The sequence below is a fragment of the Balaenoptera ricei genome, chromosome 6 (assembly GCF_028023285.1).
Source record: "Balaenoptera ricei isolate mBalRic1 chromosome 6, mBalRic1.hap2, whole genome shotgun sequence".
Lineage (NCBI taxonomy): Eukaryota > Metazoa > Chordata > Mammalia > Artiodactyla > Balaenopteridae > Balaenoptera > Balaenoptera ricei.
In genome coordinates, this window is record NC_082644.1 from 50,460,102 (window position 1) to 50,485,241 (window position 25,140).

At 37.7% G+C, this 25,140-nt stretch overlaps 1 protein-coding gene across 6 annotated transcripts in view; it reads left to right on the plus strand.

Moving 5' to 3' along the window:
- The first annotated feature begins 208 nt into the window (after positions 1-208).
- The window catches only part of ELAVL2 (ELAV like RNA binding protein 2), a 71,208-nt gene continuing 46,276 nt past the window's right edge, over positions 209-25,140 (plus strand). For 4 of the 6 annotated variants that reach the window (XM_059926377.1, XM_059926379.1, XM_059926382.1 and 1 more), the window contains exons 1-2: positions 209-280; positions 3,070-3,313. In XM_059926377.1, coding sequence (XP_059782360.1) covers positions 209-280; positions 3,070-3,313 — 316 coding nt within the window. The remainder of the gene's footprint in view (positions 281-3,069; positions 3,314-25,140) is intronic. The other 2 variants (XM_059926380.1, XM_059926381.1) reach the window with 1 other exon arrangement.

Below are 25,140 nucleotides of genomic sequence, written 5' to 3' on the forward strand. Positions count from 1 at the left end.
TTTGTGCAAGAAAACTACATGTTAAAATGAATTTGGAAAGATTAGATTGGAATTGCCTCAAATTCAATTAAGCCACACTGCATGGACGTGCTGGGAATATCAATACAATCACTGTAAATTTTGTACAAACTGATTTGTTGCATTATCTTGCTCATCTAACATACGGTACTTTTTGTGTCCATATTGCAGACGGCAACTCCAAACTAACATGGCAGTCAGACTGTGTGATGTGGCTTCTCTGCTTAGAAGTGGTTCGTGGGCAGCAGAGCCTTGGACCGGGGTCTGTGGGATTTTTCTTAAATTCTGTAGGCTACTTTTTTTTTAGCATGTTGCAGGAGTGCTGAGGCCATACCAAACACTTGAACTTTACATTTGGCGTACTAATTATTCTTACATTTAACCTATTGTGGTATGGCCATCATTAGGATGTAAAGCACATTGCAATTTTAGTGGTACATGTAGCATCAGAACCTGCTTTTGTAAGTAACTTTTTATTATCTTAATTAGGATTTAGTACAGCCTCAAAAGAGTGACAAGCTTTTTTAAAAAAAAAAAAAAAAGTTTTGGTATGGTCTGCATACTAAGTTACCGTAATTCTTTACATTCTGTTTACTATGTATTTTTTTGGTTACTAAATTTTGAAGTTATTTATAATTCCTGATGCTTAAAAAAAAAGTCGAAATTGTAAATCTGGCTGAAAATTATTTGCCCAGTAACTGTTGAAAGAGTTTGCATTCTGTGAACAGTTGTGTTGAGCCTATCAATGGAATATGCATTATTTGTAAAATATAGCACATTAGTATCATTTTATTCTGAGCAGATGGTCCTATAGCTGAGAGATGCTGTAATTTTCAGCGCACACAGCCTACTGCAGCTGTTCACTTGAATGTTGGCTTAGGAGCTCATTCTTGCCACCTGAACATGGAAATAAATGTGCAATTAAGTGAGGAGTGTTTGTTGTCCTTGCTAAATCCTGCTAATTTCTGTCAATGAACGCTTATATATTTCAAATGCCATCCCAGTGAGCTTTAGTCCGAATCTCTTTGTTGGGTCTCATATAGTCTCCACATATACCCTAAGGTTTGAATAGTGATTTGTTTTAATTGGCCTTGGCCACTCTCATCTAGTAGCTCATTGTTTTCCTAACTGCTGGGCAGAGGTTAATCCCACAAGCATTTTGCTGTGGAAAGAGTGACCCATGGCTAATATTCTATAAACTGAAACAGTTATGGTTTATTAGGAAATCTGAAACCTCCTTTCTCAGTTTCAGATAAATTTGTTAATTATAATAAAATGCATATCTTGAATTGTTTCGGGTTTTTTTTTATATAGATTTCCAAAGGTTCCTTTATTTTCTTTTACCGCCCCCCCCCCCCAAAGTATTCTCTGAAAATACTTGCTCAAGAGAGGTAGCTTGCAGTTTGCAGAGTAAACAACCCATTTCTTTGAAAAGGAAATGAAGTTCTGGAAGGGTTATAGGTGGTTTGATATTTCATAGATAGCCTGGATTTTTGTCTCCTGTTTTTTATCCTGGTAGCACTGATTCTCGTCCAGTCTGACCAGTCTCAATCTGTCCTATGCTGGCTTCTTTTATAAATATCTCTTGGCAGTAGAGATTTCTTCCTATTGCTTATCCACGGTTGTGCCCTTTTATTTTTCTTAGGCAATATGCTTTTTAAAAGACTTTTTTTCTCTTTTCTTGTAACAGTCTTTGCCTCTACTTCGCTTTTTTTAATTTTACCTCAAATTCTTTGCCTTTTATATGTTAAAACTTCCCTAAAACTAGCATCCCGTCTATTCAAAATTGTCAGTTTTGAGAAGTACTTCTTTGTGGAGCTGAGAGATGGATGAAATATGAAGGATAAATCCTTTCAGTGATGCTTTGATTTTTTGGATTCCCCTACAAGCTTGGCTGTCCAAAGTAGATAGCTGTTGGAGGATGGTTTTAGAGAATTTGGGGTTGTGGTTTGTAACTCTTTTGCTCAAAGAGCATAGGATTGGTTTTTAGGAAACTAGATCCAAATTTGCTTACTAAGTGATTTTTAGAGTAGCCTGAACAGTTTGAGGCCATTTCCCCCAACTCTGCTATTTATTCTGTATCTGGAGTTTATAGATACCTTATCACTTGCATTTTCAACAGGCTTACACGCTCAAATGAAAATTCCTTGGGCTCGTCTGTTTGCAAAAGTTGATACATTTACATTGTTGTTTTGGTGGACTGGATAGGGATTTTTTAATTTTTATTTTTCCTTTAAAGTCAGAGTCAAGGCAAAATACCATTTTGAATTGTTTGGGGATTTTATTTTGATACTGTAGGTCAGCTACCTTGTTGGTGATCTTTAGCTGCCAAGGTTGACAAGAATGGCTTGCTAGATTCTACAAGGTACACTAAGTACTCAGTTTATTCCCCAAGTTATCCTACAAACCCTTTTGGTGCCCTAACATATAACATTTGCTATTTTCTTATTTCTTACCAATGATAGAGGTATAAGATATTGTCAATTAAAAACATTTTCAATATGTAACCAAAACAGTACATGTTGACAAATTTATATTTTTTTAAAGTACTCTTGCTCCTTGATTTTAAGTTAATGGATGTGTCAGTTTTAGAATATTTGAACTTCTAGGCTAACTGAATATCTCTGCAAAGTTAGGTAGATCATTTTTTTGGGCTTGTTTTTGGCAGCATGTTAAGCACTTTTATTTTCTGGTATTTTTAGTCAGGGTTTAATTCTATGCTCTTTGGTACTAAATTTCCTCAAGTCTGTGGACACACAGCAGGTGAGTAAGGGTATGTGAGTAGACCCAGAATGCGGTTCTAGAGAATGTCAAAGATTTAAATTGTGCTTATGTGCATGTATGGAATATGTATGTGAAAAGTACAATTGTGATCTTAAATCAAATAGCTTAATATGAAGTAAGAATTAGCATAGGTGTTGCACTTTTTGAAGCTTTGTTGTAATTTCAGCAGAACGACTTGTGTTTAGTGACAAGTGTTTAAATTCTTCGATGGAATCTCTAATAGTTTGTGAAATATGAATTCTGACATTTCTTATCTTCTGTTTTTAGCAGGTAATTGCTGCCATGGAAACACAACTGTCTAATGGGCCAACTTGCAATAACACAGCCAACGGTCCAACCACCATAAACAACAACTGCTCGTCACCAGTGGACTCCGGGAACACAGAGGACAGCAAGACCAACTTAATAGTCAACTATCTTCCTCAGAACATGACACAGGAGGAACTAAAGAGTCTTTTTGGGAGCATCGGTGAGATAGAGTCCTGTAAGCTTGTAAGGGACAAAATAACAGGTATGCAGTTTTATGTAAGGTTCCTCACGTGTAAAGGATTGTGTTTTAAGGTATGGGAAAATAAGTTTACTGCTTGTAAATCATTCAGTGCTAGACTTTTACACATCTAGATTTTCTCTCTGTTCCTGGCTACATCAACAGTATGAAACTTAGTTTTAGAGAGTTTCAAGTTTTCCTTTTAAAGCATAAAATAATATAATAACCAGACTTTTTTATAATCTGAACTATACAATAACATCTTTGAAAAATGCTTTAAAGGTGTGTGTGTGTCTGGAGCAGCAAGTGTCATGTTAACCTTTAGTTTTGAGATCTGTGAGCTTACATGATTTAGCATTTCAACAATGAAATACAGGGAGAATTGTTTTTTAGGAGAGGAAAAAACCTCTTAAAATGTCCTTTTTCTTAAGTCTCTGTAGTCCTCCTTATGTATGACCAAGTAAATGGTAATATTGACATTGTCAATACGTAAATATTTGTACTGATACAATTTGAGTTTGGTAAGATCTTAGCTTCTGGAAAAAGTGGTGTATGAGCGCTCCTCTTATAAAGATAAGAATGAAAAGATGAGTATTTGGCCTTTAATGATGGTATATTTTGAATATTGGGTCTCCTTAGTACTAATACTAAGTTATTAGTAATTAATTACTAATTAGTACTAATTAATTACTAATTAGTAATTACTAATTAGTAATTAATACTAATCTCCTTAGTATTTTGTAAGATTTGACTAAATTTTTAGAATAAGGCAAAACCTAATTAAGGAGAGTGTTCTTGTCAGAGAAGGGTTAATGCTTCCTGCGGGAGTTGTTTCTAAACACTGAAAATGAATGAAGTGTAGACAGACTCTAGCTTTTTCATGTTACTGTTAAATTTGAGTGATGGTGTGTATTAAATGGCTTATAACCAAAATATTAAGCTAAATATTTGAAATGAGGAAAGGATACTTAAAGGCAGTTTGAGGAGTTGGACCAGGAGTCTGAACTCTGACTGGTCATATGACGTTGGTCAAGTCAACCCTTGGCTTCAGCTTTAGGTTTCCCTTGGTAAAATGAGGTAGAAGGCAGAGGAAGGGGTCCCTAGCTAATTTCTGAGGCCAATTCTGACTTTTTCTGAGATGATACTTTAGCTGTTCTTTTATCAAGACAGCAGGGCTTATTGTCTCCAGGGTGACTTAGAGCTGTCACCTGGGCTTGGCCTCATAGTCGTTATTTACTTGAGATACAGATTGAGGTTCACAGAGAGAATTTATTCATTAAAATCAAGTAAACCAAGTAAAAACTAAGTAAAACCTGGTTGTCATCAATCCATACATAATTATATTGTAACTAATTATGTTACTTAGATGTTCACCATGATTATCAGGAAGGTTTCTTTTTTGTTTTTGAATATTGATAATTGAATGGATGAGATTTTTCCATTTCTTTTTCCAAAATCAGTGTGAGCAGCATATGTGAAATTTATTAAAGAAACAGTTTTTGAAAAGTTGGGAAAGGTAGAGAACAAAGGCTTTTTATTACATGTGTCTGTCCTGGTACTGAATTTTATTTTATGTTTTTAGCAAAACAGCATCCTTTTATATGTGAATTTTGCAGTCTCTTCGACATAAATGTGATAAATGGTTTGAAGGTTTTGACATAAATGATGAGATTTCTGGTTTGATTGCTTAGTAGTTATTCTTATTATTTTAAAAAATGTTGCTTGAACTAGGCATAAAGGTCACATTTTTTGTTATGGTAGATGAAAACAGTAAACCAATCATACATCCTTTGAATTAGGCATTTTCCACAGGAAACATTGCACAGATTTTCATCTCTTACCTCTGGTCAGTCTTGAATTATCTTACTCTTCTGTAAACCTTTTACTAGAGCTATTACGTGGCAAAATTGGATAAATTTGACTTCTGTATCCTCAGACCCTTTGCTTCTCTGGCTTTATGTGGAGGATGGTAGTAATAGAACCACAGCGCATGGGTAATCTGAAAGAGTGCCTGGTTAGATACTTAGATACTGGCAAAGTGTGTTAATATTTGTTGTCCATTTCTTTCACTCCCTCACCCCATTGCCTTTTCAGGGAGAGCTGGATAATGGAGGTTTCCACCATAGTGAAATTTCTGTTTAAGATCTCTCATAAGCTGAGTCCCCAAGAAAACGAACAGTGAGCACCAAGGTCAAAAGGTGTTTTTTCTAAGCTTAGTTCCATGAGATTTAGTCATAAATACTCCTCAAAATAACTGTTCCTCTGACAGACAGGTTTGAGAAAAATCTGTACCCCGTAGTTTTTAAGAACCATATTGCAGATCATTAACATACTAAAAACTATATTAAAATCCTGCAGTAAAGAAACCAGTTTGATTTACAGTTCCCCAGTCTTATTTAATCACAGAACTCATGGCGGGGGTGTGTGTGTGAAAATACCTCTTTGACACTAGATTTCCATTGAACATGTTGCTTTGGAAGTCATTTGTTAACTGGTTATCAGAAAATCTGTAATTCTTCCATAAAACCTGTTCACGTCAATAAAATATGAGCATGTTTCATAAAATGAACATCCATGATAATGAACTATAAATTAAAAAGTTGAGTAGGCACATCGGAATACTAAGGACCTCTTCTAGCAACCCTGTTTTGATTTGGCCCACTAACGTCTTATTCTTGGTATGGGTTAAATCAGTATTTAGACGGGTCAGAATTGTTTAGCTTCAAACATAAAATTACCTTAGATTTTTTTTGTTATTCTGAGTTTCTTAGTGAATACTTGTATTGAACAAAATAATCTAGTACATAGATTTCTAAAACTGGGTTTTGAGTTGTTGCACTTGGCAAAGTGGGCATATCTTCTGAAGAAGCTACTATTAACATATCTCTAAAAAGGTTTTGAAAGAATCTGTGGGGATTTGGACCCTGCCCTGTGGCGTTTAGCATTAGTGATCTTGAGCAGTTTTTCAGTATATGTTTTTAGGGTCAGGGCAGAGTTTCTCAGTCCCTCTCTAATTATCCAACTTATTCTACCTCCTGGGGAGCTACCAGGCCAGCTCCTGGTATCTGATTTTGTAGGAGCGGGAGCATTAATTGATTGGGTTGTAAGAAAACTGGGATCACTTTGTGGGAAGAAAATTTAAATCCCTCCTTTTCACTTTTCTTAAGTCTTTCCTTACTTAAATAATGCTAAAATTAAGAAACTGTATTTCAGGCACAAAATACCTAGTTAGGAAAGTATGTGCCTCTTTCCTAAGTCCTAAAAGAGAGAGTATATCATTTTTAGATTGTGTCAGTGTTAGCGAATTAATGTCACTATTTTGATAGAATACGGATTAGGGAAATACATTAAGAAATGTGTTCAGTTACAAATACAATTATCTTCTCTCTAGTCGAAATTCTATTTATTATGTTGTTCGTCAGGCTCTCGCTTTGGGCTTATGCCAGCTTTATGCTTCACCCTGTTTCCTATCTATAGGCATTAATTGTGAGAAGCTACTGCTGTTTGTACAGCTTAGCTGATGTCGGTCTGTCCCTTTGGTTCTCAAATGCACTTCAGAGTCCTTGACACCTGCTGATGCTGCAGGAGTGAAATGGATTTTATGATGCAGGGAATGAATAATAGAGCGTTGAGAGTCAGAAAAACCCTTGAGGTGACCGAAGCCAACTCTCTCACTGACAGGTGAGGAGACGCCCAGCTTTGTTGACATGTCGAGTCCAAGACTACACATCTATTAAATGGCAGAGCAGGGACCCTAATTCTGGTTTTCTCATTCTTCCCTAGCATGTTTCCTCCTTGCCTTTGTTGGAGGGCCAGAACTCACTCTTTAAAAACTAAGCACAGGACCAGCTGATGAATTTCTAGTGAGACATATAACTTGTACAGGGGTCACTAAGGGGCATCTTCTGTGAGTGGTGAGTCTTCCACAGGAGGAGAGTGGAAGATTTTTGAGGGTCAAGGAGTGAGGGATACATAAAACTAATGAGAGCATCCATGCTTCTCTAGAAACTTTAAATCTATGGTTGTCAATTCAGATAGTCTAACCCTGTGGTTCCCAAGTCTGGCTGCACATCCTTACCTGAGGAAGTTTTAAAAAATAAAGATTTCGGAGGCCCTGGGAATCTGTTGTCAGGAAAGCTCCCTAGGTGATTTGATGGGCAAGTGAGCAGTTTGGGGAATCATCGTCTTTATGGTCAGTAGAGTACCTGCATTGGAATCGCTTGGGATGACTGTCAGAAATGCAAGTTCCTGGGCCCTGCCCACATCTACCTATGGAATCAGTCTCTGTAGGTAGGGCCTGGAATGTGCCAATTACCTGGGAGTTATTGACTTCTTTTCCTGAACATTTTGCAGGGAGATAGAACCAGGGATTTCCAGGTTTATCTGAATTCTGGCTGGAGATGGGTGGGACAGGTGGGTGTAACTGCAGTGCCTAATTGTACGGCAAACTAAGTTTCAGATGCTGTTCCCTCCCCTGCTTTTGATCTCCTGGGGGTCAGGACTAGAAACGTTGAATGTAAAAAGTCACTGGGCTGTGTCTTTACTGAATGCCTGACCTGTCCCTAAAAGAGTGTGTGCGTTTGTAGGTATGTATGTATGCACGTATGTGTCTGTAAGTGTGTAATTAGTTTTCACAACTCCAGGATAGCTTGTTCTGTAGCTGTTACTTTTCCTTCAAAAAGAGGAGATAAGAGAATTATAGTTGAAGACCTCAGGTAATGAGTGTTGCTCTTTTTAATTTTGATATGATAGCTTCATTCTTAGCCTAGGAATTGCTTGAGGTGGGTCCTATGCTGACCCCATAAGCTGCCAGTTAGAAGCTTTCAGACAAAACGGAAAAACAAAGGCCAAAAGAAACATATAAAAATACAAATTACAGGGGCCCCGAGGAGGGGAGGGGCTTTGCAGATGTAGATTATCTGTGGACAGGCAGTGCCTCGGATGGTAACACAGACCTCTTTTTTTTTTTTTTTCCCCCTTCCTGAGGGCCCATGGGGTAAAAATCTCATATAAAATGTGAGGGTTCTTAACTTATGTCCCTATTGCTTCCTGAGAACTTCAAAGTTAGTTTTAATGCTGGTTTATTTTATGAGGATAATGTGATTTTCAAACTTTATTTTGATGGCGTGATATTTTCCCCTCCTCTTTTTAACAAATATACTCTTGGCTCCTCAGGATTGAAACAGATAAGTGGTATGTTATAAGTCTAATGCATACCTTCAATTTAATAGCATTTTTTACTGTGATGAAGTCAGTCAGTCACCGTGAGCCCAAAGCTGTGATGAACACTAATGTGAAAATGTGGTTGTGTGCATCAGTTACAGTCTTAAGGTCAGCTGTTACTTGTAGGTATCCATAGTATCAAGAGATGAAGAATTCTAATTCTTGCAGACAGGTACTTGAAAAGAGCTGGGTGGTTGGGTGGGTGGGTAGGTGGGTGGTGGTAGCTTAATAAATACCTCATTTTGCTGATTCTGGGTGCTATTTAATTAGAAATTTGGCAGATATTCACAAAACAAGATATTCACAAAACAAGATAACTTGGCAGCACAGGGTAAATGCCTTGATGCCTAGTGTATTAACTGTGGACTATACATTTGAATATGGCTGTCTTTAGATTTTAGTGGCTAAATTTGTATAAAATGAAATTTATATGATATGAGATGAAATTTACTTTTTTGTGGTATTGAAGAAACTATTTGTCTATTTATCAATGTATCTTTAAACCACATTATTTTTCCATGTACTCTTGTTTCTTCCAAACGTCATGACTAATCAGTCATTTAAAAAATTTGATGTTACTACTTGATGTTACTGGCTTTTTATAAAGTTTCAGGGAAAAACTTTAAAATTTATTCTTTCAGGTTTATTTTTCTCCACCCAGACCTAACTTGGGTGTTTTATAGAACAATTTTCAAAGTGTCAGTCTTGATTAATTTAGATGAAGGATTTCAGGATGATGAAATTAGAAATTTATAAGATTTACGAAACCAAGTACGGTTTTTTTGTTTTTGTTTTTTCTTTTTTTAAAAAAATCATTGTCAAGGAGGAAAAACTTTCCTCTACCCTCTTAGTTTAATTTGCAAGCCCCCAATTACTGAACCTAACAAAAGATAGGTTATACAATGTTATATGTCCATTGTATCTCAGTGAAACTGGGGGAAAAAGGGATTAACAGAAGAGGCAGCACAGTTTTTAGTAATATTTCACATGCATTGGAGTTCACAGAAAAAAAGTGAAGCAAAGACGTTGTTAGACTCTGGGGCTTATATACCATTTTAACAAAGCAAAGGGGGTTTGGGTTCTGAGGGTGGGTAAATTGTAGGGGAGTGACCAAGAAAATACATAGGGGGAACTAATGGAAGATGAGAGCTATTTTAGCAAGGTTTATCTATGCAGATTCATCTTGGTGTGCTGACTCTCCATCCCCAGTGGTAAGAGTTGCTCTCCTCTTCCTGGTATAGGAGAGGGGAACACCTTCACAAGGGAAATTTATAACCTGCTTTTAGGCAGAAAAGGGTAGGGCAGAGAAGAGTACTCTTCCTGCCTCTGTTGATTTTTAATTGTCTTTAACTCAAAATATTCCTTATGCCTATAGCTGGCATATTTGAGGGGTGGCAAGGCATATTCTGACTCTCTTTACTATGAAATAAGTTTAACTCTCAGTTAGCAGACTTAGAAAAGTTTCTTCTGATAGCCTGTGGTAATGAAACCTTAAATGACTAGTTTCTGGGAAGAAAAACATCTATTGTGAGGATGTGGAAAAGTTTGAAAGAGAACCATTCCTGATTAATTTGTAAATCATCTGGATTTTTGTCTCTCTGATTTCTTGATGGTGACCTTTGTATTAATTTGTTTTATTCCATTAGAAGGAAATGAAGAAAAGTATTGTAACTCTCAAAAGCAAGTTACACAGTTCTCCAGCAGCTTTTGAGGAATATTTATTGTGAAAATGAGGTTGAACCTGTTGGTTAAATGAAGTTTAGGAGTTTTGATTCTGTGCTTTCTTGGCAGCCATAGATAAATAAATTAATGAATAAAAATTAAAAAAAAAAAAAAAAAAAAGAAAGTTGTCACTGGGACTTCTAAGGATGACCATACCTGTTTTGCCAATAGATTAGGAACATAGTGTTTTAGTGCCCTTGACTTTATTCCGTTATTAGTTTGATACAAAACATAAACTTTGTTAATGTATGCAAATTCATAGAAAACAGAATACAGTTGAAGTTCTTTTGTAAGGATTCACCCCTTGAAATTTAGCAAGATATGAATGCGTGTGTGCTCTTTGCTATTCCAGACCTTTCCACAGTGTTTCTTCTAGTTTTTGTTTACTTTCACATCAGAAAAAGTATACATACATACATACATCTATACATCAGGTGGTATAGAATAGAAACCACTTTCAATTTATTACTTAGTGGCTGTCATCATAATGATGGAAAAATGTAGATGAGAAAAAAGATGAACTAAATGGAAGAACATACAGAACAAATTCTGATCCAGGAATCCTTCTTCTTTTTTAAATCTATAGAATGCAAAAATTCTGTTTCTCAGGTATGCAATTGATGTATCAATCTGCTTTTTTTTGGGTGGATTTTACTCTATTTTACTGCCTTATCTGTTACACTACCTTAGCACCAGCCTTTGCTTTCTTAACTTTCTAAATTATGAGTAGAGCAAAGTGTTTTTCTTTTGCACCTATTGGAACATTTCCTTTTAAATATTACTTGAACAGAATAGTTGATCGTTGAAACTAAAGCTGTGCTTCACAATTTGCCACCTTCTTTTGAGCTTGTTCTAAGTTACTTGACTTTCAAATCCACTGCTGCTACTGAATTTTGAGAGCTGGGGAAACCATCAGAATGTCCTTTCCAGCTAAAAATGCTAACTTTAAAAAATATTTTCTGTCATTTTACTTGTGAGTGTCTTTTGATCTGTCAGGCCTATGCAGTGGCTCGTTTAGCATGTTTTACTTCTTTTTTTTAAATTTAATTAATTAATTTACTTATGTTTTGGCCGTGCCACGCAGCTTGAGGGATCTTAGTTCCCTGACTCAGGGATTGAACCCGGGCCGTGGCAGTGAAAGCATCAAGTCCTAATCACTGGACTGCCAGGGAATTCCCTAGCATGTTTTACTTCTTAATGTGTCTGGTTTTGCTTCTTAAAGTATGAGAACGTCAATTTTTGAAACCATTGGATATCCTTTTTGTTGGTTATGGTATCTGTCATACATTTTTTGAGAGACTTCAAGCTGTAAAGCAACATTGGCAGCTCTTCCAAGTATTGTGAAGAAATGGAGCCTCATTTAAAACTATCTTTTTTGTGATCTAACTACTCAGTAGTCTCTTACATCATACATCACCGTAGGTAATTGAGGGGTGATGGCAGAGGCCATGGTCTAAGACCTGCTGTCCTCCCTGTTGGAGGACCCCTGCCCATCCCAGAGGGTCTTAGACACAGCCTCCCTTGCCTGGCCCAGCCCTACCCTGAGCCAGAGCACAGGGTAAGTGTGTTCAACCAGAAGAACCAGGAGGGCTTTCCTGTCTTTCAGATCAGCCTGTCATCCACTTCTAGCGTGCTGTGCCCGTGCTGAAGAAGTTCATTTCTTTGGAATCCAAAGAGCAAAAGTTGCACAGGGTTCCCTGAAGCCTAGAGCCTCTGGGTGGGGCTGAGTGGGAGGAGGGGAGACAACCATCTCTACCTCTTGCAGCCCAGGAGACTGACCATTTAAGAAGAAGAAGAAGAAGAAGAAGAAAGCAATATTCAGTTTAAACTGTATTGATAAGCATTTCTTCCCATCTTTCCATGTGAAATGGACTTTGAATGCAGGGGTAATAGTACTTACCAAACCCCTATGTACACTAGGGTTGTTATTAGCTTAGATTGGCATGAAGTTCTTGGGATTAACACTGAAACAAAATGCCTGCTATCTTCAACTCTCCTGCTAGGGAGGTGGGCTCATGAGCACTACTTTTAGAGGTTTTAGCCTAGAAAGAACGTGTTACACTTAAGTTTAAATCCCAGCCTAGCCACTTACTTTATATGAGCTGTTTGACTCCCAACTTGAGTTTCTTCCATAAAGTGCCTAGCACGTTGGGATACTCTCTCTCTCCCCAGTCCCTTCTTACCAGTTAATATTCATTTGGTTAGAAGACAGTTGCAGATGTTTTTTTCTTTGGGTAAACTGATTTTTGAAAAAAATCTCCAAATAAATCTGTTGTCTTAGAATTCTTAGATTTTTCTCATGATGTGGGAAGTTTGCAAAGCTTATTTCCTGTTCTTTGCTTTCTAGGTGATTTGACGAAGAAAATTGATTTTCTAGGGGTGGGACAAAGTGGGAGTAGGAAATACAAGGCAGGACTTGGGAGCCCAGAAAGATGATTAATGATATTACACCAGCCTCTCTGAACTAGAGCACTGGAGTATGGAGTTATTGCTCTGTGTGGTATTGGGTGAATGTTATTCAGAGTGAATTAGCTTGACTTAAAATACGGAGGTACTCTAAGCCAAGCTTCCCCAGTGGAGTGTTATTGATCTGGAAGGTCCGCAAGTTGTTAAATTGAGCCATGAGGTATCAGATAGTTGAAAACTAACTGAGGCTTGTTTTCACTGTTACTGACAGCTTCTTCCTTAAGATTAATACCCCTTTAATATAAATTGTAAATACCAGTACTAAATATTCTAATTTCATAAAGTAAGGTTTTCAAGTAGAGAAATAGAGATCTGTGTGTGTGGATGTTAAGAAGCCCAGTATTCCTGTAGTGTTAGCAGATCAGAGGACTTAGAAAAAAAATTGCTGTCCCTTTGTTTTCTTTCTGTTGAAATATTCATTGAAAGCATTTAAAGCATTGCTTTATTCAGTCATCACAGATTTTACAGATTCTAGTTTGTGTAAGGAGGGGTGGCGATTTCCATGAGGGCATGGTTAACTTAGCAGATGCAATTTTACATCTTGTTTTCCTTTTTTTGTTAAATCCTTATGCATATTGTGAATTAGAGTTTATTTTTAGCTCTTAATGAGTTCTTTTCTCATCATTGTACTTTTTGTTGGAACTCTGTTTTCTACATAATGCTTTGATTTTGAAGGGGGAGTGTATATGGCTCACAAGTCTTGTATCCATCCCCAATCCCCACTCCAACTCAATTAGAATTTGCATTTTTTTCATTTGAGGCAATAGATCTGGTTATGTTACCTTGTAGAGTAGATGTGGTGATGCCCTTGACTCTTCACAACCTGTTTGACCTTCGGGATTTATCCTGAGAAAGTCAGATTCTCCTTTTAAAGTAAGGTTTAAATGAGACATATCTGCATGTAAACAGGTAAGCCAGAATCATTTCATTGTATTCAAGGTCACTGGAGCCTGAGGGAGCAACTTTATTTCTTCGCGTTTTGATGCTTTAAATCCAATCTTAAGGAGTCACTGGGTCATTAACACAGTGGCCTGCAAGATACTATGTTCTGAATCCTTCTTCCTAACCCTGATACTTGTCTCTGAGAGCTTTTTTCATACCACTGAAATGAATTATAATTTGCTTTTAGTCCACTTTAAAATGTGTCTAAATAGGCTGGTTATGGAGTGTCAAATCAATTGATATCTATTCTATAAAATAAAGGCGCTTTCCTAAATGATCTGAAATCATATCTAGCCCTAGAATTCTGTGACCTTTCTCTTTTGTGAACATAACTGCTAAGTTAGCTCTTCTTAAGCATAGTGCTTAGGGATTCTGACATGTATTCTGACAACATATTACCTTTTCAAGCAGAATGATTTGGGATCTAACATTTAACCTCAAGATATTTAACCAGGGTTGTTTTTAGACCCTTATATTCTTGGTATTTCTGGACTTTTATTTCAGGGATAAATTCCCTTCATTCATGTTGTAATCAGGTTAAAATACAGAATTGTCAATACTGATTTGTTACTGTGTTTTTTTATCAATACATTTCCTTTTGTAAGTGCTGGAAATTGGAAGCCTTTCCAAAAAGGCATGATAAGGTTGTTCACTGCATTATATTCCCCAATTGCATATTTGGGAACATTAAAATAGACCTAATGAGCTATTAAAAATCAGAATGTGGAATCTTCTGAGCTTAGGTTCCTTGATTTTTTTTGAGATTTTAGTTCTCTGAGTGTTTATGGAAAACAACATATGTGGACATAGCCATCATGTAAGGAGGTCATCTAGTATTCTTTCCTGGTTTCTAGAGCTGGACAGCAGACTTTTAAAGAGTCCCTCCCCCCTTTTTTGGGGGTGGTGGTGGTGGTGAGATACTGCAAATGAACTTAATTTAGTGTATACAGTTCTTAGGTGATTTTGGGTTGGTGAAAGTAAACATCAGAGAGGGAGGAGTGAGGCTTAGCTGTTTCTCAAGACCAAATTCTGCACGTACAGACATCTAGCAAGCTGGCCCTAAGTGACTGATACAGTTACTTTGCAAGCTTAATGAAGTCCCAGTTCTCTGTTCTTTTTTAGGTGCTTCAAACACACCTTTTATGAAATGTTCACTTGAGGCTGACAGCATAGCATTCCAGAGATGGGGATCTGTGCCCTCTGTTTGAGTCATGCAAAAGGAAATCCTTCTGAACAAAGGCTGAACCCAGGACCATTTCATATTTAGGGGTCCTATCCATAAGGGTACAAGTTAAAGCCACCTTGGATTCTTGTGTCCTGTTTATACAGGGGTGGGTAGTGTCTCTAAACTACTTTAGCACATCTGCATATCTTGAATACCTTTGATTTTACCAATGAGACCCCATTTCTAACTCTCATTACACTAATTAACAATAAGTAGCTCAAGGAACAAAAACCCATTTTGACATTCAGTATACTAATTAGCAGAGAAATGGTTGTTGATTTAGATATGGATAGTAGATAGTCTTGTAACTAGTCACTTTTGGAGGTTGGTCCTTACTTGTGTTTTGCTAGTTAATTATTCCTGGACTGTGTGTGCATTCAGGATAGTGTGTTAGATGACCACTCCTAGGATTAAAGCTTAAAACTACTGGCACATAAATAACATCACACTGATTCATGACAAAAAAAAAATTAATTGTGGTAAAATATATATATAACATAAAGTTTACCATTTTAATCATTTTAAGTGTATAGCTCCATGGCATTAAGTATATTCACAATGTTGTGCAGCCATCACCACTTTTTCTAGAACCAGTTCATCATTCCAAACAGAAACTCTGTACCCATTAAACAGTAACTTCCCACCCTGTTTCCCCCAAGCCATTGGCAACCACCATTGTACTTTTTATCTCTATGAATTTGCCTATTCTGGGTACCTCATATAAGTAAAAAGTGAAATTGTACAGTATTTGTTATACCAAAGTACTTTATTTATTTTTTATAAATTATTTTATTTACTTATTTTTGGCTGTGTTGGGTCTTCATTGCTGCGTGCGGGCTCTCTCCAGTTGTGGCGAGCAGGAGCTACTCTTCGTTGCGGTGCATGGCCTTCTCATTGCGGTGGCTTCTCTTGTTGCGGAGCACGGGCTCTAGGGTGCACGGGCTTCAGTAGTTGCAGCACGCGGGCTCAGTAGTTGTGGCTTGTGGGCTCTAGAGCACAGGCTCAGTAGTTGTGGCACACAAGCTTAGTTTCTCCGTGGCATGTGGGATCTTCCAGGACCGGTGCTCGAACCTGTGTCCCCTGCATTGGCAGGCGGATTCTTAACCACTGTGCCACCAGGGAAGCCCTACCAAAGTACTTTAAAAGTAAATTTTATATTTATATATATATATATATATATATATATATATATATATATATATATATATATATATACACACACACATACATATACACATACACATATATATATAATTTACTTCTAAAATACTTTTAAAAATAATATGTATAATATTTATAACATATATATTGTATATATAGTAATTGTTTCAGGAGATAGTAAGTTTCTTTGGACCATGGGCTTTTCTGCGTATTTTATTTCCTTTCATTTCAACTTGCCTTTAGGAATCAACCCCTCCCTTTGAAATAATTTCTTTGTCTTCAAACTTAGTTCTTGCCAGTTTCCCCATAAAAGGAATATCCAGGTAAAACAGTGAATTTGTGCAGTATTTAATCAGATTGCTCACTACTTTCAGGGACTTCATCTCGCCCCTTTGCAGTGGTCCAGCCTGGTTCAGGCTTGTTTTCTTCTTGTGGAAGTTGCCTGCAATCTCCATGGCATAACGGCAGGCCACCTGGAAGAAGAGGCAGTGGCACACACGGTAGATTCAGAAAAGAACTAAAGCAGCTTTGCTCTCCAGCAGTTTTCTCTGCCTTCACACTTTTTTTCTACTTCCTCTTCTCCCAGAGAGTCACAACGTCCAGGGGTGACCGCCTGTGGGGTGTCCTGGGACACAGGCCGATGGCTCCAGACTTCTTTCTCTTTATCTCACTTCATCCTCTCCTCCACTGAGAACCTGAAGGAAATCTTGGCAGAAAGCTGTTGCTCAATAGAAGGAGCCAAAGAGGGAAAAATAGAAATTCTCTTCTATAGTTTTAGCTTTTCCTTCCATTTTTCTTCCTTCCCCAGCACTCCTTCTACCCACCCCACCCCACCCAATCCCACCTCCCCTAAAAAAAAAAAAAAACCAAAAAACCCCAGCCAGGGACATTCCTTTTTAGACCACAGGAACAATTACTGTAGTAAAGAAAGCCTTAAGCATCTTCCTGCAGCAACTTTGGGAGACAGATGCTGATGTCGGCTGAATTTAGAGGCAGGTGGTGGCCTGTTTCTGCCTTTACATTATTTCAGATTCTATGCTACTGAGTAGAGCAGCCTTCCTTTAAAATTTTTGGTCTCATATCTTGGCCTCCTGCCTTCTCTGTTGGCATCTGCCAGATGCCTGCTGGCTACAGGAACATCATTCCACGCTTAGTGACTGTATTTATTTTCAAATGCTGGCTATTGACAACTTAAGAGCAATTCCATGAGTTGAGACTTAGCAGAAAGGCTCCCCCGGTGGAGGCTTTAATAAAAGAATAAAAAAAAGTTAATACTTTTTATGGTTTAAGGTCTTAATTCAGGCTTCATGCAGACTTCTCTGTGCTGCGTTCTTTGTGGGGAGCTACCAAAGACCTCTTATTGGGTTAGGGAAGATGTTCTTCTGGAGCTGTAAGTTCTTGACCGGTATTAGTGGTGAAAGTGACTCAGGTTAGCAGCCTTTGTCTAACTAAGAATCTTGGCATGCTGGAGAATATCAGCCAGTGTTGGGTACTTGATTTAGGGTAGTGACTATCTGTTAAAGAGATCCTGAGTCACAACATACTCTGATAATGTAATTTCTTACGTTATTGGCACCTTATTTTTAAGGTGTGGTAGAGGTAGAGGGAACTGGTCATAGTTTGCAGAGGGGGATGCAGAATGTTCTAAATTGGTGACTTTCTTTTGTTTTTGAGCTAGGAGTTAGAAGCAATGCTTCCTATATGCAGGGGATGGTCTGGTCCACTAGTGATTTGTTGATTATTCCATTTGATGGTCAATCTTTGAAGCAGTCTTTTATTTGATGAGAAATAAGAGAGGTATTTCTTTTCAGTTTGTATGGAGAAAGTTGTAAGACCCTTCGTGGATGCAAGAGAAGATTGTCTCTCTGATTTCATAAGACCATTCCATATTGAGGTATTCTCTTTCCTGGTGTACAGTTGGTGGGAGTATAGTTCCAGAAGCCAAGAGACAGGTTCTCTCTGTCCTTGCCTTAGTATAGACAAGGGGCCAGTATGGGACCCAAGTAAAATCAATTAGGTATTTTCTCCCAAGACCTCAAGGAAGTGATGGAAGGATGAGATGGTGATGGTGACCCATCTCATCAGACTGTGTGTTTTAGATCTGAGATGATGGTGGTTCTTTTCACCACTTAGCCCACTGGAGCCTGGTTCCCAACCCCTATTGATTCTGAAAATTTCTGTGCCTCTTCCAGTAAATTCCCTTTTGCTAGTTAGCTAGAGTCAGTTTATGTTACTTATAGTATAGAACTCTAGTGAAACAATTCTTGCTTAATTCACATTTCTGTCTCTGTGTGCAGGAGTTTACTTTTCTACACACCCAAAAGTAAGCTTACTGATTTTTTTTTTTTTTCGTTGACATCACATTGACCCATAAGAAAGTAACTTTTGAAATTGCTTAGAAGTCCCTGTTTTGAACTCAACGTCTTTCCACACAGGGCTGTCAAAGAAGGTGCAGGTTCCAGGCCTCACCTTCTAGATAACATCTTGTTTAGACCAGAAAGTTTTCCATTCGGAAGTTATTTGAATCGAAATGGGAGATTGGGCCCTTTTTTGGCTCAGGTCATAAGATATTTCCAGTTAGTTGGATACCTTTCACACCTATATCATTCTAACATGAACTTTTAGTTCTTTAACATACCACGTGTGTTTAGCTAGATTCTCTAAAGCATCTATGATGTGGAAGAAGTTAAGCTGCAGTCTGGAGTCATCAGATACTCAGACATATTACTGCTTCGTAGGGATAAAGGTGTTGTGATTTTTATTTTTATTTTGGTTTGTTTGGAACAGCTTTTACCTCTGATGGAGTCTGAGGGTTGTTGTTTAAGGACTATCTTTCACTTCTAACAAAACAATTACCCCTTTTTGTACGGTACTCTTTATTGCCAGTAACCCTCCAGGGTTCGCCTCCTGACCATTTTCCCAGTGTCTGTAGGGTCACAGTTTTCCCTCCTTTGAACCTGCTAAATTTGTCATAGCTGTAATAGATGAACTGCCCAAGCTGACTGCTTACTTGCCCTGAGACTTTTAGCTTTGAGGAAAACAAAAGCTATTGGTAAAGATGTTTGTCTCTGTTTTGCGAGGTATATACGTATGTGTATTTTATAAAGTCACTTGGCTCTATCTTTCAAAGAGTTGACTCATATTTGATTCACATTGTCATTGGTGGAGGGAAATGGAAGTTCTGATATAATTATGCAAAAGTCGTAGGTGCAATGAAGATAATTGATATTCTGTCCTAAATAACATCTTGTGACTTCTCCCCCATTTCATTATGTTTTGTGGTCACTACTTTCCTCCTTGAGTGAGATCACCAGTAGTAATGGCATTCTCTGTGGTCACTCAGCTGGTTAATCTTCAGAGGTCAGTAATGTTTGGTGGCTCCCACTGTTTATAGCAGCTGATGAGAGGCATATACCTTGTAGAAAAACAAGCTTGCTTGTGAATAACCTTCATTTATTCCCTATGCTTACTTAGTCATCATTTAATTAAAACCCCTTGGTTTCTAGCCACGTGGGGACATAGGTATGCTTAGAGGCATTAAATTTCTGTGTTCCATGGAGTCAGTGGTATACATCATCAGTATCAGTTTCTTTTGAACAGTCTTCAGTTCTCTTCAAAAAGATCAAATTCTAGTTTTATCTTTATTTTTAGTATTTTTATTTCTAATCATTGATGCAGAATCTTAGCTTTGTTTGAAATAATATCCGATCAATTTTATGTTCTTACCATGCAACCTGTTAAGATATTTATGTAAGCTTTAGAGGATTAGAATGGGATTTCTGTTCAAGTAGCTTTAAGTAAAAACACAGCATGGGGGTGGGAAGAAGGATGGCCTGGCCAAGATATTACCAGGTTTTAGGAAATGATACAGAAAATCTTTGAATAACACCTTAATTAGGCTGTAGATTCTGCATTCAGAAAACAAAATCCTGTGGGGATTGTAAAAATCTCACTTAGCTCCTGGTCACTTGATTTGAATTTCCTTAGAAATTTTGCTTCACTTTTTTTTTTATCCTAGATGAAAGTGATAGAAAATTAAACTGAAGGAACACCTTAGCTTTGTAAGGAATGATGGAATCAAAGGCTTAGGCGGCAGTCAAGATTGGGAAGTAATTATATCTTATGGTAAGATTTAAAATTTGACCAAGGACAATTATTTGACGAAATTTGGTAACTAATATAGTTATCACTATGGTTAACCTTTAGGTTTTTTTTTCTGGATATTCAACCAGAAGTCTTGAATTGCTAGGAAAGAGAAGAAATTATGGGTTAATTCCCATGTTTTAAGAGTGGAAGGACTATAATTAAGATGGCCAAGTAGCATAGAATACTTAATTGAATTTTTAAATTATATGTTTGTAATATTTCATATTCTGGAGGCTTATGAAAAATAATGTGCCCCTCTTCCTTGCTTCAAAAGAATGCTGTTTAGAACCAGTCAATCTTTATCTGGATCTTAACTGAATCTCAGAGATGTCTGAGGTTTTTACACATACACAAGTCACAACTGTAAGATGATAAAGCTTTTTAAACCATAATACAAGTTTTACTTCCTTTAGTTTTAGATGTATGTTTTTTAGGGAGGAGCAGAGGATCAAGAACTCAGATAAAGTATAGAAGGCTTTTGGGTTAACGAAATGCAATTCAGAGTACATATATGTGTGGTTTCTTGCTAGGAAATATTTTCTTCCTTGAGGAAAGTAAGATTGGTAATTTAGGTATATATGGATTACCTTAATAATGTTAGTGTTTATTAAGAGAACTAGAATAAGCCTTATATTTGGGAATAGGACTTAACTAGTAAGTGATCTGGCAGCATACATAAGGTTTTCAAGTTTTTCCCTAAATACGGGAGATTAGTTTGTAATATATAACTATTTAATGTCCTGTCGCTTTAAAAGATAGCAAGTAAGAAATTGTCAGCAACAAAATAGGAAAACTCCTCGACACTAAAGGTTATTGCATACTAGAATGAGCTAAAGACTAGTGTTCAGTGACATCTTTATTTGAGTGATGTACTTGTAGTCGACTACCTAGTGTTTTGTACAGCATTCTCCTGAGTAGGATGCTCTTTAATGTGACTGATTACAGGTCTGAAATTATCTGTGAAACTTACTTGACAAGAGCAAGGTAGATTTTGTCACTGATGAGGTATCATTTAATGGATCTAGGTCTTAGACTTAGCAGGAGGCCATAAACTCCTTGACCCCTTTTCTTTAGGGGACACTTGGTGGCAAAAAGATGGATTAGTATGAATGAGAGCTCTTTTGTTACCTGTCTTTGCCCTAATCTTGAAATGTGTTTGTAGAATTATGCAATATGGCCCCTAAAACCTAGCAGCTCTGTCTGTAGAAGTTACCTTCCCACATCCAGAGGGTCCTTAATACTAATCTGGTGCCATAAAAACACAGCACCTTCCCCGAGAGTGAACCTCAGATATGAGAATAAGCAAGTAGTCCAGTAACTTTAGTAATAGCAGATGAAAGAAAACATTTTAAAATTTCCTAAGTTGAATTAAAGTTGAGATGCTCTTCTTGAATAAAATTTTTTACCTGCACCCTGCTTGTAGATTCGTGGGTACATGAGACAATAAAATGGTAATAAGTTAAGAAGATTATTTTCGTGTTTAGGTTTTTCCTGTCTCACAGGGATAATGTATCCAGGAGTTAGCAGCAGTGGTCAGGTATACTAAGTTGTGGACTATATGATTTGAATGTTTCATTTTTAATATACTTTTAGTCAGTGGTAAAAGACACACCTCTCTAGTTCCATGTGATGGTGCGTTTGCTGTGATGCTGGTGTGGGTAGTGCTGCATCACCTTTGTGTGCTGAATGATCGTCTAGGCCAAATCTATTAAGCATTTGCTTTTTTGTCCTTGTGCTTTTGTGAATTTTTAATGTTAGAGGATTACAGGACCTAATTTTTTCAACTTTTAAACTAGGTGATTGTGGGAGAGATGCTTCTGTGTGATATGAATGTGGCAATTGCAAGAGCTAGCCCCTTTTGTATTTCTGTTTAGAAGCCATCTGTTAATTGGTGGAGAAATTGCACTGGGGTCTCAGAGTGGTTTGCTGTAACATAGCTGTCCCTTAGCAAGAAACAAAGCGGATATTTATTTTTGTCAGGGCACCTCTTTGACTTAATTGTAGCCATGGCTCCCACCTGACTTGCAGCCTTTACCACTTTTACCGTGTCCTGCTCAGCTTCCTCTATAGATTTTGTTCCATTGGGATTCTTTCCTCTTTACTGCTTCAGAGAGGGCTTTTTTGAGGTCCTTGAAGCTGTATCTGCAGTATTTAAATAGGTTTCCTTTATAGTCAGCATTTATACCCTAACCTGCCAAAACACAATTGGTCTGTTTGGGGATTTCTCCTAAGTATAAAAATCAGTGCTTTTGTGTGACTATTTTAAATTGAGGGGGAGGAAAAAAACCCCTGCTCCTCACATCGTCTTGGAAATGTAACTGCCTTTCTTTATTAAATATAGACTAAACAAAATGTCCTGTACAGAGAGAAGGAAAATCGTATGTTATTTATACCTACATCTTTGTGTAGATTGGGGACAATGGATTCCTCTGGAATTTTACTTCCTTTGTTGTTGCTAAAAATACCACTAATTTCATTCTGGTCTGTCTCTTTAAAATAAAATGAACTAAAGTGGAGAGTTGTCCCCAGATGGAAGGAAGCCTTGTTACTTGCATGGAGGATACTTTATCAGTGATGCAGATAAGAAGGTGAAATGATATGTGCTTTTACTTTATTTGAAACTTTCTTTTCTTGATGATACAGTGCTATCCAGTGTCTCCTCCTTAAATGACCTGGCCTTCCTCCCTCCCCCTCTTCATTTTTTGACTTGGTATTACCATATTATATGTAAAGGAATTAGATATGTGTGTGAATACAGAAGTGGTGTATAACTTCGTGATTGCTACACAAAATGTCAAAGTGAGGTCTGTTAACACTTTGCGCCCACTTAGGGTAGTTATTAACACTTTCACTCATAATAGCAGCTTAACTGGGAGTTGGGGAGCATTCAGGTACATACGTTTTTATAGCTTTGTAAAAGAGATCTCAGAAATCATAAGCCTTCTGTGGGGCAGTCATCTTTAGTGCTGCTTTTTGTTGGCTGGGGGTTATCTATACCCTGTTAGATTCATAGTGAATGAATATTTGAGAGGTCGTTAGGTGGGTGGTTCTGCATTCATGTCAGGGTATTAACCTAAGGTTCTAAAGGTTCCTTGTGTCTTGTTACTCTTATGAAGGTGAGACGTTATCACACCAGGGAAATACAGATCCTCCTGGGGCTTGAGGGGTTGCTTTCGATTCCGATCCTGGCCCTTAATCTGGAAGACCCTCTGAAGGAAAAGAGTACTTGTTCCGAAAGTTCAGTTTTGGGGGAAAAGGCCACTTGGACTGAGTTAATCAGGCTCATTTTCAGATACGAGTGTACTTGGCAGGGGCTCAGAGAACTGTAGCGTGAACAAAAGTTTTTGTGGAATAGGAGAATTAGGAATAGAAGGTTTGGGCTGGGATTTGTCCAGATGAGAAGTTTGAGATTTAGGATTGGGGCGATTTGTAGGGACTTATGAAAGATATGATGGGTTTTTATCCTCTCATTTTTGTCTTTTTAGAGATCTCTGGGGACTTTATTGAAAGGGATTTGGGGTTAGATCCCCTTTCTGGGTTGTCACGGCTTCTTCCCCAGGAGTCTCCTTGATGCTAGAGCTGCATCTCCTTAGTGATTGTTCAAGCCGCCAAAGTTAACCTCCATAGGTTTCTCTCGTGTGTTTCATCGTCACTTCCTGCTTGGTGCATCCTACACTATGACCACTACAAGCCTTTACATGGGGTGCCCCTGTTCTCAAGATGGAGGGTCTGCTTCTTACCTCTGCACAGACCACTTGTTGTTCAGTGCGCCTTTGGGCTAACCAACTCCTCTGTACTTCTCTACCAATTAGCTCTTCTCCATATGCCTGTTTCCACAGTTTCTCTGACAAGAATCTCCTAAATTTCACCTCCTCTGTTTGAACCAACTAAAGCCTTCTCTTCAAGTTCATCCTGGTTAAGCATGAAACGCCAGTGATTAAATATAGGTGTTCTGTGTTCATTAAGTGCCTGCATCTCTCTTGGTTATTGTCTTGCTTTAAATTTTTGAGCTAAGATCTTAGAGGGCAGAGACCATGTGGTACTGATCCCACCTGCTTTTCTGCAGCTAGAAAACCATGCTATGCGTGTGAAAGCATTTCAATGCAATCTGCTGATGAGGGAAGTGTCTTGTGTGGGAGACGAATTTGGCAGTAGCAAACATGTTTGGCTTTAGCCATAAGAATTGCTTTCTGAGTTTCTGGAAAAGGAGTATGTAAAGCAAGTCCTGTTTTAAATGAATATTTTTATAATGCGGAGATCTCTAATCTATGTGTTTCGTAGTGATGGATTTGTTTTGAGGGTTGAAGTGGTTTGTGTACCTGTGGGGCGATAAACGTTTTCGTGGTTTTTTCTTTTAATACATAGTGTCTTGATGGACTGAGAAAGAATGGTGAAGTTCCAGTCAATCAGTTACATGACAAAGAACAAGAAAAACAATGCAGGTGTATTTGGAGAGTATGAATATCCTGGTTGAAAAGTTGTGTACTTCGGATGCACAGGACTCTGCCTCAAAATAATTCCCAAGCTTGGCCAAAGGCAGTGAAATGTATGCTGAAAAGACCGAGTTTGTATAAGTCAATTATGGTTTCGAAAACTACACTACCACTTACCAGCTACCTCTGTGCCTTTTGAGCAAGTTAGTTAATATCTCAGGACCTCCATGTTTTTACTGTAAAATGGGTTACAGAGAGCTTTGTTGTGAGAATTAAATATGTTGGCTGTATGTAATATAAGGCTCATAAGTTGCTTGATAGCAGTCAGTAATTAGGTAGTGGTACTGTTTGCTTCCAGAAAGCTAGATAAAAGCATTTATGGGGCAGTGGGAACAGACCTCTCTTCCAGACTTACCGAGCTTTTCCTATTGGAAGGTTTTGGCTGGTGAAACTTTAACTTTGGGGCGAGCTAGAGACTTTTTTAAAAAAAACCATTATGTGTTCAGGAAGAAAACTTACCCTCTGTAACAATT